At 51.5% G+C, this 16167-nt stretch overlaps 5 protein-coding genes across 5 annotated transcripts; 2 read left to right on the top strand and 3 right to left on the bottom strand.

The window, feature by feature from the left end:
* Positions 1-1592: 1592 nt before the first annotated feature.
* On the top strand, positions 1593-3378 carry HER10_EVM0008400 (uncharacterized protein). Its single transcript, XM_035477924.1, has 6 exons — positions 1593-1940; positions 2010-2029; positions 2101-2137; positions 2191-2258; positions 2315-2787; positions 2851-3378. The coding sequence occupies exons 1-6, from the start codon at positions 1754-1756 to the stop codon at positions 3290-3292; spliced, it is 1227 nt and encodes a 408-aa protein (XP_035335160.1). The 5' UTR covers positions 1593-1753; the 3' UTR covers positions 3293-3378.
* A 150-nt stretch (positions 3379-3528) lies between these two features.
* On the bottom strand, positions 3529-7480 carry HER10_EVM0000742 (uncharacterized protein; the record flags this gene model as incomplete). The annotated part of the gene is made up of 7 exons (XM_035470510.1): positions 3529-4152; positions 4218-4936; positions 4978-6401; positions 6466-6587; positions 6647-6810; positions 7008-7284; positions 7352-7480. 7 exons carry the CDS (start codon positions 7478-7480, stop codon positions 3529-3531), a joined length of 3459 nt encoding a protein of 1152 aa, XP_035334597.1.
* Positions 7481-9119: 1639 nt separating this feature from the next.
* HER10_EVM0005192 (uncharacterized protein) lies at positions 9120-9937 on the top strand (the record flags this gene model as incomplete). Its single annotated transcript, XM_035474815.1, has 3 exons — positions 9120-9383; positions 9455-9569; positions 9633-9937. The coding sequence occupies 3 exons, from the start codon at positions 9120-9122 to the stop codon at positions 9935-9937; spliced, it is 684 nt and encodes a 227-aa protein (XP_035334929.1).
* Positions 9938-10780: 843 nt separating this feature from the next.
* Positions 10781-11815, bottom strand: HER10_EVM0008742 (uncharacterized protein; the record flags this gene model as incomplete). Its single annotated transcript, XM_035478252.1, has 1 exon — positions 10781-11815. The coding sequence occupies one exon, from the start codon at positions 11813-11815 to the stop codon at positions 10781-10783; it is 1035 nt and encodes a 344-aa protein (XP_035335186.1).
* A 664-nt stretch (positions 11816-12479) lies between these two features.
* HER10_EVM0005554 (uncharacterized protein) lies at positions 12480-15235 on the bottom strand (the record flags this gene model as incomplete). The annotated part of the gene is made up of 3 exons (XM_035482986.1): positions 14976-15235; positions 12588-14251; positions 12480-12532 (listed from the first exon to the last, which is right to left on the bottom strand). Exons 1-3 carry the CDS (start codon positions 15080-15082, stop codon positions 12480-12482), a joined length of 1824 nt encoding a protein of 607 aa, XP_035334951.1. The 5' UTR covers positions 15083-15235.
* Between the last annotated feature and the right edge of the window lie 932 nt (positions 15236-16167).

Raw genomic sequence — 16167 nt, forward strand, 5'->3', positions numbered from 1 at the left:
CTGTGTCACCCCTCCCCATTGCATCAATTACCGCGTAGCATAAGCGGAACAAACAGAAACAAACAGACTCAAGTCGCACTGTTACACTTGTTCTTGCCTTGGGGGAAGGGTCCACAGCGACGGACAAAGCAGCAGTGTGCAGACGCGAAATCGTTTCGACTCGGTGTTCATCCGGGGTATCTCTCGCCTATCAAAGTCTTCTTGTCACAAAAGTCAAGCCAGAGGCAAAAGTATATCTTCAGATCATGCGCATAATTTAATTCCTTCCCGGAGCATGGAAGAGTTCGTTTCTCCGCTAGCCAGGATAGTATGATGAATCCGAGGACGGTTGTTAGTTCATATGATGGCAAGCAGTCGAGTTGGTGTTATATGGAGTCATTCAGAATGCGTCAAACTTCAGGATGCTTCAGCTATAAAGTTTCGTAAAACCGCCGGGACGGATTGCAAGTTGCGGGGTCCTTCCCGTTTTGATACTGATAATTGACCACTTTTGATGAGCCTCCATATTCTGTGATTGTAAGAGCTCAAAGTTCAAGGGGCTTTTGAGAATTGAGATATTCTCATACCTCTGGAAGCGACTGCCCCGTCGAGAAACGTCCGCTCGGTTTCGGCATGGATTATGACATGGTTGGCCTTGACTGAAAGTCGCATGTGTTCTGAGACCACGGGATCCAATTGCCAATTCAGGATGCGAGACGAGTATTCGGTATTGAGAGACTGTTGCGTCTGACTGCCCAATTCACCCACGTGTCGCAAAGCGAAGCTGGGATTGCTGGGTGAGAGACCACTGCCTGCTTCAGTGCCCAGCTACCCCGCGAACCCTAGTCCTGGCGTATCCTGTCCGCTCGATAGCAGAGCGTCCCAAAGTCTTTGAGTCAGTCTTGAGACATCACACCCTATCGGTTCGCGTGGCATTCACTGTAAGTACCTGAAAAGGCTGGTAGCAGCGACTTCGTTGCATGACCTGGATATGCTCCCATCCTGCCAGGAAGGAGACGTGGCGCAACATTTCTGTTCACGAGTCAACTCCAAACGAGCCAATCCTGAGATTATATCAATCGGAGGGAAGGACTTCATTCCCCGCTGATCAATCGAAGTCAGGTCCTTATCTAGGTGATGGACTAGTGTATCGAAGACGCCTCAAACAACGCGCTACTTCGCAGAGGGCACGGCTCAAAGTAACATCTTTGCCGTTTAATTTCTCCGCTGATGAGGCTTGGATAGCTTTTTAATCTGTTAGCAGCTCTTTAAGATTGGAACTACCGAGGAAGCTTCATGATCAGCTGAGAGGAAGCTTTCCCCGTCCATCGTAAACACACTTCTTCTATGCATAAACCTCTCCGGAGTGCGGGCGTCATAGCTGCCGACTTATCCACGAGCCAATCAATGACTGACGTTTCGGTGTAGCTATCAGAGTTTGACAATCAGGACATGGTCAAGGCTGATTACTACCAAAGGTCTGGGCTCGACTATAGTTTCTTGCTGGGGGACGCTCTCACAAGCATAAACGTTATGTGGCAAGTATATACGAGACGCTTCCCTCAAGTGACATCTCCGCGGAGACCTGTTTTCCGACAACGAAACTTGGTTGCACTACCGGCTTTCTTTTATGTCGAGTCGAAGGCAATCTTGGCAACGCCCTTCCGAATAGCAAAGTGATCATCTACGGGACGACTATGTCTCGCCCCGCACCGGGCCGAACCCGCCGACCTATCCCGCCGGTTTACCCACATTTCCCGGTCGCCGATGCGAGATGTCTGACAAGGAGGGGGCGGCCCCCCCGCCGGAAGGCGTAGTGCCTGACTTTCAGCATCCGCAGGACGTATTGCATACCATCAATTTGGTGTCGCAGATTCTTTCTATTGTGTCTGTCAGTATCTTCATGATGCTGCGCATTTATGCGAAAACCCTCATCGCGCCGCCGTTCTACTTAGACGATTGTAAGCCTCTGTCACTGGGATCTCGTCTCGGGTCTTTATGCTGTGAAACTTGTAAGCTGACAGTTACAGGGATGGCAGTGATTGCCTGGGTAAGTCCCTCAAACAAGTGGCCAAATGTGCTACCTCAATAGCGTCCAAGCGTGAGCTGATAGGTGAATAGATATTATCAGTCGGGTACAGTTCGACGGCACTCGTGAGTGAGTGATAATGGGGTATTTGGGCACTTACATGACGACTGATTCTATCTCAGTGCATCGCTATGGGGGTGGCTATCATATATATGAGATATCCAAGGATAAATTCGTTGGTTTCTTGAAGGTAACTACTTTCAACCAAGCGCACATCAATCAGCTCAACCGCTAACACCGCTACAGGGGCTGTACGCGGACACACTTGTCTACGGCCCAAACTCATATTTCACGAAACTCGCACTGCTACTCATCGTGATCCGAGTCTTCAGGCTGAACAAGAAGACCATCATCGGCACATATGCCGTCATAGTGTTCATGACTGGGTATTACGTGCCGGTCCTCTTTCTCAAGATGTTCATTTGCCACCCAATTGCTGGGTACTGGGACTCGACTCTCAATGCTACCTGCTTGAACCAACGAGCCATATTTGTTGCCGATACTGCCGTCAGTGCAATCACGGACACCGCCGTATTATGTCTGCCGATACCCGTGGCTTTGAGTCTACGAATGTCATGGACCAAGCGACTCAAAGTGATTCTCATGCTCAGTGCAGGAGGCGTCGCCACAGCAGCAAGCATTGTACGAATGATTCTCGTAATTCAGCTACAAAAGTCGGATGACGAGCCTGTCGACTTCATTCGTTTTAATCTACTTGGGTGAGGCCTGATGTTCACTCTCGTATCAATTTGGACAAGACACTGACTCTGAACTTTCCCTAGGACTGCGGAAGTGAGCATAGGCATGATCTGTGCGTGTCTTCCTGCAATCAACATCTTATTCATGCGAGGACTCAGTGGTTCGCAACAATCGAGTCACAATACCGGCCAGAGCAGCAAAAAGTACTTTGAGCTCAAATTCCTCATGGGCAGTAAGCTACAAACGCAAAATTTAACGGCAGTAAATACCACTGGGATAACCGGGCCTGTGGCTGTAAGCACTCATGATGCAGAGAGCATAGTGCATGAACATAGGGATTCCATCTTTCCGATAGAAAGGATGAGCCGAGTGACCTCACTCAAACCAGAAGATGTGGAAAGAGGGATCTGGTCAGATGAATGGTACTCCAAAGTCACGGCGTCGCCTTTCTCGGAACCTGGGTCTCCGGATTGGGCTCGAAAGGCTTCCATGGGCTTCATGGAGACAATAACAGAGTTGAGCTAAGTCCCACGTCCTGCGGCATTAAAGGCGTACTTGATTTATCAGAATATCATTGGGTTTATCTCGTTACGAATTACCCAGCAAGGAGGTACGTAGCCAGGAGCGAGCTTGAAGTTGCGAGATGTCGAGAGCAGGTAGACTAGACCGACACCTCTCATCAAGCAGGAGGAAGTGAGATGCGTTTCATTATATCCATATAATACAAGAAGGAATAAAATTACACAGAATGCTCAACAAAATCAAGCTGTCATCTTGCTAATCGGGAGCGCAATCAGTGTCGTTACCTTCCCCTGCCAGTCTGTAAGCTTGTCAGTCATTTCCTTAACGACTACTGGCGAGTACGTTGTTGCGGCAGCAGTCGATTTCCAAAACGCAAGCTCGCTCTTGACATAGCTCTCAAACAGCGTCCGAGCAGATGAGACCTGGCTCTCAAGATTGGCGGGAACAATCTGCTTCCATGCGGACGCAAAGTCGTAGCTGACGCCCTTGCTGAGGGCGTATCGACCAAAGTCGCCCCAGAGGGTAGCCAGTGAAGCATATGTCTTTTGGTATGAGGTGATGACGCTTGATTCACTTCGATACGCGAAGGTGTCAATCACATCAGACAAGATGGCGATGCGGCCTGTGGGGCTGTAGTTCTTCCACGTCGCCTGGCTCATGAAGTCGCTTCCAGCAACGATGAACTCTTTGTAGCGATTGAAATCGGCGTCGCAGACTTGAAGGTTGACTATGTTGGCGTTATTGAGACCTGCGTCTGACGTTCGACCAAGAAGACCTGTGAAAGCGTCGTTGATGTTGCCCGCCCAATCTTGGACAACCTTGAGAGTGGTGTACGTCTTCGAAGGCCAGATATCCTGGAACAACTACATATTTGATTTTTAGTTGAAACAACAAAATCCTTTCAAAAAGGAACGGAAGGTTAACTTACGCCATTGAGGTCGAAGACCCCAGTGAAGGGAGCTTTACCGGCTGTGAGAGCAACACCCTTTGGCGTATTGCCATCCATCATCCACTCAACTGCGTCACGAAATTCTTGCTTCTCGAACACATGCTCCGTAACCCAGTTGGTATTCGCATCAAGGTTAGTCAGAGCTGTTATTCCGACAGCGGCGCAGACACCCTGCTTAGCCACCGTGAAAGCCTTCCCAGTAGTGCGAATGATGCTGGTCGCACCGGGGTAGTTCTGAGTGTAGATGCTACTGCTCTGCTTGCCGGGTGCACACAGTTTCATAGCAACGTCTCTGGCACCGCGTTTCTCCAACGACCTCCCAAAGAGGTCCGATGTGTCCATGCCAGCGAGTGCCGGATGTTCTGTTACCTCCGAGCTTGTGTCATTACTGTCGAATCCCTTCTGATGCGGTCGAGCCGCTCGAATCATGTGTCGTCTCTTCGTAGTTGGCGGTAGTATGCAGTTATTATCAAAGATATCTCCTTCCTTGAAGACATTCTTAGGGCTTGAACCTCCCTCTGGGACTGTAGACAAGTCCGGCAAGTTTGCTGGGCTGGGACAAAGACTGATCTCTGGCAGTTTGGGCTCGGCTGGCGTGTTCGGATTACCACAGCAGAAATATGAGTATGTCCCAGAGCGACAGCCAAAGCCATCAGTTGCAACAGTCACTTCTCCGCTCTCACAGCCTGTTTTGCAGTCTGTTGAAAAGTCAAAAAAGAGGTTGGCGAGGGGGCCGGACAATATCTGCTTCCATTGAACCCAGGCAGTGTTTCCGGATCGCCTACAAGACAGTCGGTCAAAAATTCTGGTAGTATTTGGTGGAATAGTACTTGCCATTTGCATTCTTTCCAAGGCACGGGATCTTTGCAGCAATAGCTCTTGAAGCCTCCGTTGTAGGCACACGTTTGCTGGCCTCCCTCCCCCTGCTTCCCAGTGGTCAGCTCCTTCGGCTTGTCCTTGTTAGGACAGCCGTATGAAAGGAAGGAGAATGCTCCAGCAACAGGTGTCGTGCCGAGTCCAAGGATGGAACCGAAAGTCGCGCCTGCTGAGCAAAATGGGGCAGCACCGAGCCACTCGCAAGAGTCAAGAGTACTTGTGGAATCAGTCTTGGTGCAACACAAAGACTTATGCCCAGTCCAGCATCCGTCTGTGCTGGCAGCAATCTCGATCTCCTTGCCACTGCATCGGTTCTTCGCGAGCGCGCCACAGAACTTGGGGCTTCCCTTCCACTTACAAGTTGGTGGATTCTTTGACGGACAGCAGAAGTTGCGCTTTCCCTGATTGCATCCTAGCTCGATGCCAAGTGGACTGGCGTTGCTCCCTGAACTCTCGACCGGAACGAGACCAGATGGGCACGATGCACCGCACTCGCCCCAGACACACTGGCTGTGGTCGCTGCTGACTGCTTTGGCGAAGAGAGATTTCGACAAGTCGGTTCGGCCCGAAGCTTTCGCTAGAGCCTTGATGGCAGTCCCCTTAGCGTCATCTGTCGATGCAGCCCACACCATGACTCCTCCAAGACACTTGCCGTTGGCGTAGTCCATCTTCAACTTGAGTGTCTCTTCATCGTCGTAAGAGACCCACTGATTACCACCCCAAGTGACAATTTTGACGGCTGCTGTCTTGTCTGTTGTCACTTGAGCTCCGCCCTTGTCTATGATCTCTTGGATCTCAGAGAACATCAATGTCCCAGCAGACGCGGAACATCTGCCTGGGGCGCCACCGGCGCTGAAGCCACAACCGGCGGTCTTGCAACTTGGATTCGAGAGGGTGAAGCTGCGTCCGTAGAACCCCATGCCCATGACGACCTTCTTCGGGTCGACATCATTCCGCCATAGAAGCTCGAGGGCACGGTCGATTTCTGTCAAATTCGTGTGGCTGTTGACGTACGGCCCCAGATAAGGGTTCGTGCCATCCCAAGTGCCGTGTAAGTCGTAGCTCATCATGTTGAACCAGTCCAAGTATGGCTGGATGTTCTTGAGGTCGAAGTGCTGAAGGTACCAGTATGATGCCGGTAGCGTGATAGTGAGGCCCTTCGTTCCCAGTGCTGCGCGCAGATTCTTGAGAAAAGTGACCAAGTTCTTGTAGTCTTCAGGTGTGCCAGAGCGTTCCTCGGCAACGGGATATTCCCAGTCGATGTCGACACCATCGAAGCCATATTTACTATCGGAGGTCTTTTGTTAGTCAAGCCTCATTGAGATAGATTGTTTAGCAAATAATGACTCACTTCATAAAAGACAAAAGAGATGAGAAGAAGGCGTCTTGCTTCGCTTTTGATGCGGCCAGTTCAGAAAACGTGCGCTTGGTCGGCTGGTCAGGGTCGTTCATACTCCAACCCCCAATGGCAATCTAAATTGCAAATATGAGCGACAAGTCCTTCTAAACGGATCTGAAAATTGAAATCTCACCCAGACTTCCATCCCAGGGTTGTAGTTCTTCAGTGCTGTGAGTCGAGGCATGAACTTCGAGTCGGAGTCTTGCATATTCGCAATCTTATACGAGGTCGGGTCAATGAAGGCGAAAGCGTAGTTGAGATGAGTGTAAGCCGTGTAGAGTAAGTCCTCAGGGTTCACTAAAGAAACTTTTGTTAATTGCCTCCTATTTATCTTGGAAGAATTACTTGAAAAGGCAATCACAGGACTACTTTAAGAGGCAATAACCGTAAAGAGTAATTCGTCTTGGAAGGGAATTGCTCTTAAGGGCGATTCAATTTGGAGAAAACAAAACTTGGTCAAATGAAGATTGCCTTGAGTGGTAATTTGAACTTACATCCATTGCAGGCCTTTGTTGTTGACCACCCTTCATAGTAGCCGATCACTCGCTTGCCTGCAGAAGAGCCACCGGGGCAACTTGGTGCCTTGACCTTTTTGTCGCCGCAGAACTCCTTGGTAGTTCCGCAAAAGCCAAACTTGGAGCAGCATACGTTGAGGGGGCACTTTTCTCTCTGGCTCCAAGCGGATCCCCAGCCTGGGTCACATTCGCTCTTCGCACCGCAACTGGAAGTGCAGTTCGCGGGCGCGCAATAGCTAGGCCCAAGGCCACAGACCTAGTTCTCCAATCAGCAATTGTACCTTCCTCTGAATCTGGGATTTTGCGAAATCGGAGTCACTCACATTATTCTTACCGCAGCAGCCAAGTTTGCATGGCTTGGTGGGGGAACAGCTGTAGTCCTGCTGAGCTATCACGCCTGATGCGGCGAGTAGGAGACAGAACACCAGCACAGCCGGTTTGAGGAGCTTCATTCTTGCAATTGCGTGAACTTTCAGTGTAAGTGATTTCGGGTTGAAATGCCTCATATCCCCGAGATAAACTCATTCTTTTGTTTCTTCGTGGAAACCCTAGAAAAGGAAACGGCTTCGGCTGGCCCGGATTCCAAGGGGGTCCCAGATTTGATCACATGGTGACTAGAGACAAGTCGTATCACATTCGAACTGTGTAGGACTGTGTGGAAGTGACGATCGACTCAGACCTCAATCAACCTGCCTCCCTTCTTCGAAATCAGGGGTAGTCAATCAAGACAGGTGATTGTTGGTATCGTGGCAAGCTTGAATCGTTCCATCGTACTCCGGACTTCTAACAGCTTCTGAATATGTCTTAACTAGTCAATTGCAAATTGAAATTGACTTTGCCATCGGCATAAAAAATGATCTGATGTTCAAGTTGACAACGCTGATTTGGCGCCACAAGTGTGATGGAGCAAGGGGACACTTGGGATAAGGTGCTTCATGATGTCGTGTTTCTATCGCCCTGCGTATCTGTCTGCTACCTCATTATACATCACATGCGCCATTTAGTAACAGTAAGACAGTTCTTGCCAGTCGATCAACTACATAGGATGGTATTCTAAGTGCAATGTGTTGACTTAGGTGAGGTGGTAAGCTCATGCATGTCAGATTGACTCAAATGACTGTACATCGGGAAGCAAAGACAGACCTGAGACAACGATCAGCGTTTGACTCTTCCTACAGCTGCTTGGCAAAATTTCAGCTCATGTCTTGCTAAAAAAGAAGCTTTCAATATGACAGTGCACGAATGGTTGGAGGTCGGATGCCCGAAGTAATCCTCGACATTAGTAGGTATTCCACACTTACATAGACCTTTGCTCTCCTGATTCCATCCACCTTGAGGTTATCGGTCAGGAACACATCTCGAAGAAACCCATTTTACTCACCTAAACTTGAAGCAGTTGAACTCATTATGAAGTCAATTGTGGCTTTGAGCCTGACTATTTCGTTATGGCCAATGGCCATATTCGCTGACCCAAGTGTGAGTTCTCCCGGGCTGCTCTAGATATATCAGAGAGTAGTATACCGAATGCAAACGTCAACTAATCTGTATTTAGTTCTTCTTCTTTACCAATCAATCTGGCACTGTCTTCGATGGCATCTCGTCCGGATGCAACTTGGCAGTATCAGCCCCTGTCCCAGAATGCCCCCGAGAACTCTTGAACCTCCTCGGAGGTGGCAGCTATCATACGGTACTCAATGAGACTGTCATGGGCGTTCTTTGCGGATCTGAGTGTTCTCCAGCATTGGCCACTTATAGGAGCAACGTCGTCTCTCAGTGCGCCAAAGATCCCCAACCTAGGAGTGGCTATCCGCCGACCTACTGGGTTGATTCTACTACCGCTGTTAGAACGCAAATGTGTCTGAAAGACTCTAAGACCGGAGAGTACTGCACTCGTAAGTATGGATCTCTCGTTAAACATCCCGGGTCCGTGATCTGACTTCGCACGAAGAATACCTTGAGCGAGTACTCGGCGATGCCACAAGCCCAGCAGACCTGCTCGGCGGATACTCCACTGCCCAGCTGTGCTCCGAGTGTCTGGTCAACCTATTCCGCCATCAACAATCGACCCCGTACTCAAACTATGACCCCGAAATGGCTCAAGCGTGGGCCGCCATTCAGTCAAAGTGCAGTCTCAGTCTTCCAACAGCAACCCAAACGTTGAAGACAAATGTCACGTCGCTTGGCAACTATGCTCCACCTGGGTATGCCACTGCAGTCTGCGTTGCAGGCCGCACATACACGGTGGCTGCTAGTGACAACTGCATTGATATCTCCAAGAAGAGTGGCGTTTCGACGGGCTCATTGATTACGCTGAACAGCCTGCGGATGGACTGCACGAACATCTTTGCTGGTCAAGTAAGTTCTTGAATCCTCTTTGAGAAGGACCATTGCTAGGACTTCGTTTGGCTGAAATCGAGGATTTATAGAGTCTCTGCCTTCCACCTACTTGCGCTAGTTATGTGGTTCAAAGCGGCGACAACTGTTTGAAGGTCGCCTCGCAATTCAACACTACCTACCAGCAAGTAATCGCTTGGAATCCAAGTAAGCTTTGTCTTCTGAAAATTGTGGCTGAGATCAAATATCACTTTCTAACCGCGAAATCAGCCGTCGATAGCTACTGCACCAACTTGATCGCAGGCCAAAATATCTGCGTTGGGCCACCTGGTGGTGTTCTCAACTTCACGACGATCCCAGGTGCAACCGTAACTAAGACTGCGATCTATGCGTCCGCTACGGCTGATAGACCAGCGCCTGTCGCGAGCGGAACCACGACCAAGTGCGGCAAGTACTACAAGGTCCAACTGGTATGCCCCTCTGAACTGTGCAGTTACAAAGTAACATGGGCTCAGACGAAGCTCGTCCTTGAGGCCGAAGTATCAATCAACACTAACCGTCAACTTTCGCATTGATGTAGGGCGACTACTGCGAGCTTGTGGCTTTAAACCAGACAGTTTCGTTGGATCTATTCCGTGCGATGAATCCCCAGGTGAGGTGAAAAATAACTTATACGCTCAAAGGCCGGAACTCAACTAACGGCATGACCCAGATCAACAGTGGCTGCACTAATTTACAGGCCAATGTGTTCTATTGCGTACTGCCCACCCAAGACTGGAACACCACAGCGACTTCAACAACCGTGCCGGCTCCAACTACCACACCTCCCGGAACCACGGACAAGTGCTATCAGTGAGTCTTTCGGTTTTTGCTGCAAAATATGCAATTATTCCAGCTCTTCAAAGCTCACTCTTTTACTTTTTTTTCAGGTGGTATGTGATCCAGTCTGGAGACTATTGCGCCAAAGTCCAGGACAAATTTGCGATTTCTTTCGAACAATTTCGTGCATGGAACCCTGTAAGCCTAGGATTCACCGGGAACCACTGTTAAGTTGCTAACGAGGAGTCCTAGGCAATCGCAAGTGACTGCTCCAATCTGCAGCTGGGGGTGGCATACTGTGTCCAGGGCGTCGCTTCTCTCGCAGCACGGGCGACGGTTGACGCCGGCAGCTACTCCGACCCCAACCAGGTAGCTCATTATCGAAGGAACGGAGCCGGACCTATTGAGACGGGAGTGTCCGAGTCTGAAGTGGGAGGCGTTGCTATCGGGTGGCCTGGCGTGGACTCTCCAAGATTGAGAAGGGCAATGGGATTGTCAGAGAGAACTGAGTTGTAGAGGGGTTATTCTTTGCTTGTACAGACGTCAACCCTTACATCTCGCACATCTAGATTGTGCACGTCCCAACAATTGGATCCAGACTAAAATCTACGGCGCTTTCGCATTCTTTCTGGAGATGGTGCCGTAGACCACCAAATATCTTCCAAGTCCTCGCCCCCAGATGCACTGGCTTCGATGTCCGCTAGACTTTCCAAGCCTTTAACACTTCGCGTGATCCTTCTCAATGGCATGATATCCGAGTCGAGAAGCCACCAAAACTCTTCGACAATGGTCTCTGCGGCAACCTTGAAGATTGGCTTGAACCACTCCCTCTCTTCGTGGCCCTCCTCCAACCCGGGATCCGTGTCTGCGGCGACCGCGAGAAAGAATGGTGCCGATGCCCGCCACCATTTGGACTTGGTTGTCGGTCGGTCACCTTCGCCCAAATCCAATACAGATGCTACCACAGCCGAAGATGCGACGAGAAATACTTTCTCTGAAAGGCCGGCTGGAAGATCGGATTTCATGTTGTCGAACTTGTCGCGCAGGTCATCGGCGGTGGCACCGGCGAAGGCCGGATCCTCAACCCATCGTATCTCGAATTTAGACTCGGCATCATTGAAGTACTCTGGCACATCGGCTCCGTCTGCATCTCTTTGAAAGGGAATCTCAACGATTCTCTGGGCCTGCCTGGCGAAGGTCACCCATCGTTCCTGGTCATCGTAGCAGGCCGTTCGGAAGGCCACCATTCCCCACGTCTGACCCTCGTGGCGCTGCTTCCAATGCTTCAGCCAGTTCGGGGGCCTGTACTCGACCTCCGACTTCTTTGCAGTCTCAGCAGTCGACTCGTCGCCGGTTCTTTCTGCATCGCGTTGCTGCTCCTCGAAGACGTGCATCGCCAGCTGCCCTACACCTTCCTCTCCTAGGACATCCCGTAATCCGGCCTGCATCTTCAGCAGTTCGTCTACGGGAAGAGAGGTTACGTCGTCCGCGGTTGCATGTCGATAGCGGTTGTAGTTCCAGCCCGGTGGCCAGTAGGAACTGGATGCATCCGAGTAGACAGGTTGGGTGGTAGGAGTGGCAACCTGGGGCGTATCCGGCTCCGGTGCGTCCTCGGCGAAACTGGGGCGCGGCATCTCGTTTGTCGATCGATTCTCTCAAGCAAGTTCTCCACGGATCAATACACGGAAGTGTAGATGTTGGACTTTGTATTTGAGACGTCAATGAAAAGCTGGCGAACAAGTTGAATCGAACTGATGTCAGGAGCAGGAAGGAACCCCTCCGATGACATGCACCTTCCCTTACTTACACCACCTCCTTACATAAGAGCGGTACGTACTCCCAGACATCAATCAGCCCCTGATTGACTGAGTCTCACTCTCACTCTCACTCTCACTCAAATATCACACACGTCTGCGTCAACTTCATGCAGTCTCACTCTGCACGTCGTCATTTAACATCACACTGCCGGTCTCAACTGGGTCTAGCCTTTGTGGTGATGAGATACATCCGATGACCGGCTAATGGGACGATTCTTCTCAGGATCAATCTAAATGATGATGCAAACCCATTTAGGGAAATGCTGAAGTGGCCAGCCGTGCACTGGGATTAGTCTAAGTGTGATCATTATTTGGTGCTCAAATTGATTCAACAAAGGAGAGATATATGATTAGATCTAGACACATTCTAAGGGTATTGTTCGTAATGAATCATGCTTGGACACATCATAGAAAGACAAAACCATAATACGTAAAACTTTTATCACAGATTCCCACCGACAGGCTTCATGCAAGGAAACTTCTACTCCTCGTCACTCTCGGAGCTGGAATCATCGTCGTCCTCATCGTCATCATCTGTAGAATATTAGTAATTGTAATGCTGAGTTCATAGACGTTGACATGTGCTTACCATCAGCCGGGGTCTTGTTCTCAGCAACACCGTTGGCTCTAACGCGAACCTGCTTGTAGTGAAGAGGATCGCTCTTCAGATCCTCACCCTCGACAGCAGCGCCGCCATCCTGCACGTACTCCTTCAAGTCGGCAAAAAGCTCCTCGCCGAACGCGCCAGACTTCTTGGCTCTGGTAATCAACTGGCCCACAACGCTGGACGCCATCTTGGCAGGCGTGTTGAGGATCTTCTCAATCACCTCACGATGACCGAAGCCACACTTGGCGTGAGGGTCGTCGACGGGCGCGCCCTCGGCCGAGCTGTCTCGGAAGCGCAGACCGGGAGTCTGGTAGCGACGGATACGGACTTCGCCGTAGGCCCTGGCGAGATCGACGGCGCTGACCTTGATCTTGGCGGGCTCGGGAGGGGGCCACAGCTTCGACTTGGTCAAGCCCATGATGGCGGATCCGAGGAGGAGCTGCTCGCAGTCTTCCGCGGTGCCATCCTCGGTGCCCGCGTGGCAGTAGCGAATCTCCTCGCCAGGGTAGCAGGAGGGGTTCAGGAGGCGGTGGACGGGGTTGCTGACGGCCTTGATGATTTTATCAATGGCCTCAGCACGGGTGGTGGTAAGCATGCGGATGACTTCGTCCGAGATGGGCTGGTCCTTCCAAGGACGGCCCTTGGAGTCTTGGAGGGCTCCGTCCGGTCCTACACGGGACTTGTAAGCCGCCTTGGCCAGTACGCGACTGAACCAGCGGGCCTCGCCAAAGACCCAGCTGAGGACGAGAGTCTTGTCCTCATCGTTGCGGGCGCCGGCCATAAGAACGTGGCGGTTCAGAGCAATGACCCAGTCGTTCATGAAGGGGACGAGCAGGTGGGTGGCGGCGTACTTGTCGGAAGCGAGGGCTAGGTCGTACAGGTCGCCGACGTTGGGCATGGTGGGGAGCTCGTGGAACTTGAAGTGGGCAATGGAGAAGAGCACGTCCAGACCGCTGGCTGTGTCGGCAGCAGACTGGAGCTCAATCACGCTGGAGGTGTTGTTGGCGAGCAGCTCCTTCCAGACGCGGGAGGCAGATGCGAGAGCGGCGGAGCGGACGGAGTACACGATGAGGGAGCCATTTGAGTCGCGGACCTTGATGTGGAGGTCGGAGTCCTCGTGGTAGGAGATTCTCTTATCGGCCTCGGGGGTAGCCGGGCGAGGAGGGAGGATTGCGACGCGAGTTGCGAGCTGGGCGCCCTGCGGCTCCTGTGCCTCGGCCTCATTCTTCTCCTCATCTTCCTCCTCATCCTCAGAAGAGGAATCGTCGGCGTCATCCTCGGCAGTCTTAGAAGTCTCGGCTACGGAGGCAGCCTTGGGCTTCGCGGACTCGGCTTCGGCGGGGGCGGGGGCCGAGGAGGCGTTCTCCTCTTTCTCTTCGGGGACGGTCGTGGGCTTGACCTTCTCGTCAGGGATAGAGGGGACGGCGGGGAGGGCGGTCTCCTTGGTGCCGAGGAATGACTTTTCCCGGCCGGGCATAGCGGTCATGGGTCTCTTAACCTCATCGCCATTGTTTGATTGGACCAGAGAAGGGATACTCTGAGAGGAGTCGGAGCGCTTCATGAAGTAGCCATCCTTGACGGGGCCGAAAGTCGGAGTCGGAGGGCTGGAGGTGGCATTTTCGTTGGTGGTCTTTGTGGTAGGGGCTCTATACACTTGTTAGTACGAAATCTCACTCAACGTCGGTATAAGTAAACAACTTGTGCCGGTACAGATTCCTCGAAAAGGAGCTTATACAGTACTGGAGTGGCATGGGAAGCGAGGGCATAGCAGAAAAAGACCAAGGAACGCTACCGAAGGGAGGATATTCGCAAAGGCACAGACGGCGGCCGCGGCGGCAACACTCTTTTAGGATGCCTCACGATTGTGCTCGCAGAGCGGCGCCCTCCTTGAGGGTCTTCCGCCATTGCATCTTGATCCTGCCAGTGACGATGCTGGGCAAAGGAGTCATCAGGCGCGTCACCCTTGGGTGGTGTTGGCGGACTACGAACACCCGTGTAAGAGAGGGAAGCTGATTGGAGGCGAGTTGGGTTTGGTTGGGTGTCGACGTTGTTGTTTGGAGCCGCGACAGACACGTCAAACATGCAAGACGACGAACTCGTCGAGCTTGAGTCGATGGACCGTTGAACAACTGGAGGGGCATGCATCTTTGGTGGAGATATTCAAAGCCGCGGCGCCCGCTGTTGCAGCCGGTCCGGTCGAAGCGGGACCCCTTTCAGGGTCCAGCATAAAGGCAGGGGTCGAGGCGAGCGATGCTTGCAGGGGGATGGGCAGAGGATAGAGAGAAAGAAGAGCGGTGAAGCTGGATATCGTGGCCGGGACAACTGAAAGAAGAGAGAAAACAACTTTGAAGTAAACAAAACAAAACATACCTCTTGAAGCGGTTGTTGAGGAAGAGAAAACCACTTCCAGACTTGCGACGTTCGGGATCTTGACCAGAGGGGGTTCTCCGGTGAGACTCAAAAAGTGCGGGAGACATTGTGAGGGGGTATCAACGGCCGTAATTTCGGAAAACAGGAAACAAAAAAAGAAGACGGGAAAACCAAAAGCGAAATTCGTCACGCCAAATGAAAAGCAACTGCTAGACGGAGAAGCAGTTATGCAAAGGTCTCAGATGTCGTGAGTCGTGACCAAACAGAGATGAGGAAACAAGAAAGAAGAAAGGCAAATGCGAACACTGGACTTGATGCTCATATATATGTGCTCGTCGGTTCATCAGCCCGAGATAACCATGTTCGCAGTTCTCAAGCTCAGTATTCGTATGGTATCCACCAAGAGAGTCGGTATGGCAAATCAAAGTAATCAATACTGCCCGTCCACCGTCCGTGAACCTCTCGATGGCCAACATTCTGGAGTCGCCGAGGGGTGGTGCGGCCCACCGAAGTGGCTGGCCAACTAAACCTGAACCAAGATTAAACGAAATGGAAGGTCGAAAAAAAACATTGGGCACCGAAGAAAAAGCTCGCGAGTCGCATAAACAATCACCGCCCTCTATGCGTGCCGCCCTCTTTCTTCACCGCTGGCATCGCGTCGTCGCCTCGCCGGACGACCGCGTCCAGGGCTCCTGGGAAAGATTGGAAGATTTTCTCACGAACCCTTGCTGGATATGGCACTCTTCTCCCCCCGGGAGCTCGGGACACCTGCAGAATTCTTTTCGAGATCCACCCCGTAGTGACATTTTAGCGCAGTTCGCGTTGGATATCCTTGGACATCCTTGGATATCTCATCCATCAGCAGGGGGGATGCAGTCACATTTGGCGATCGCCTCCACCGCCCTTTGCATGAAGCACCCTTGGCTGCATGAAACATTGACGGCGGCCGTTTCTACCGCTCTTTGCTTGTGAGGATGGTTTTGAAAATCTGGGAAGAAGGAGGATATTCACCAACGTCGGGTGAGGCTGTCGAAGTTTTGAGGCGAGAAAGGCGACTCGAGGACTGTTCACATGTTGGTGGATGAGAACACATGTAGCCATATGGTGTGATGGCCTACGAGTTGTGCATGCACGAGAGTTGTGCATCTTTGACTAAGTACTTAGGTAGGTAGTCATTGGAGGGAAGACCGTT

This window comes from Colletotrichum scovillei (assembly GCF_011075155.1).
Source record: "Colletotrichum scovillei strain TJNH1 chromosome Unknown Contig00004, whole genome shotgun sequence".
NCBI classification, from domain to species: domain Eukaryota; kingdom Fungi; phylum Ascomycota; class Sordariomycetes; order Glomerellales; family Glomerellaceae; genus Colletotrichum; species Colletotrichum scovillei.

Excerpts from the sequence above, each read along its gene's own strand:
- HER10_EVM0008400 (XM_035477924.1), top strand. The coding sequence starts at position 1,754 with ATGTCTGACAAGGAGGGGGCGGCCCCCCCGCCGGAAGGCGTAGTGCCT. Across the intron at positions 2,030-2,100 it reads GGATGGCAGTGATTGCCTGG|ATATTATCAGTCGGGTACAG; the intron begins GTAAGTCCCTCA and ends ATAGGTGAATAG. Across the intron at positions 2,259-2,314 it reads AATTCGTTGGTTTCTTGAAG|GGGCTGTACGCGGACACACT; the intron begins GTAACTACTTTC and ends ACACCGCTACAG.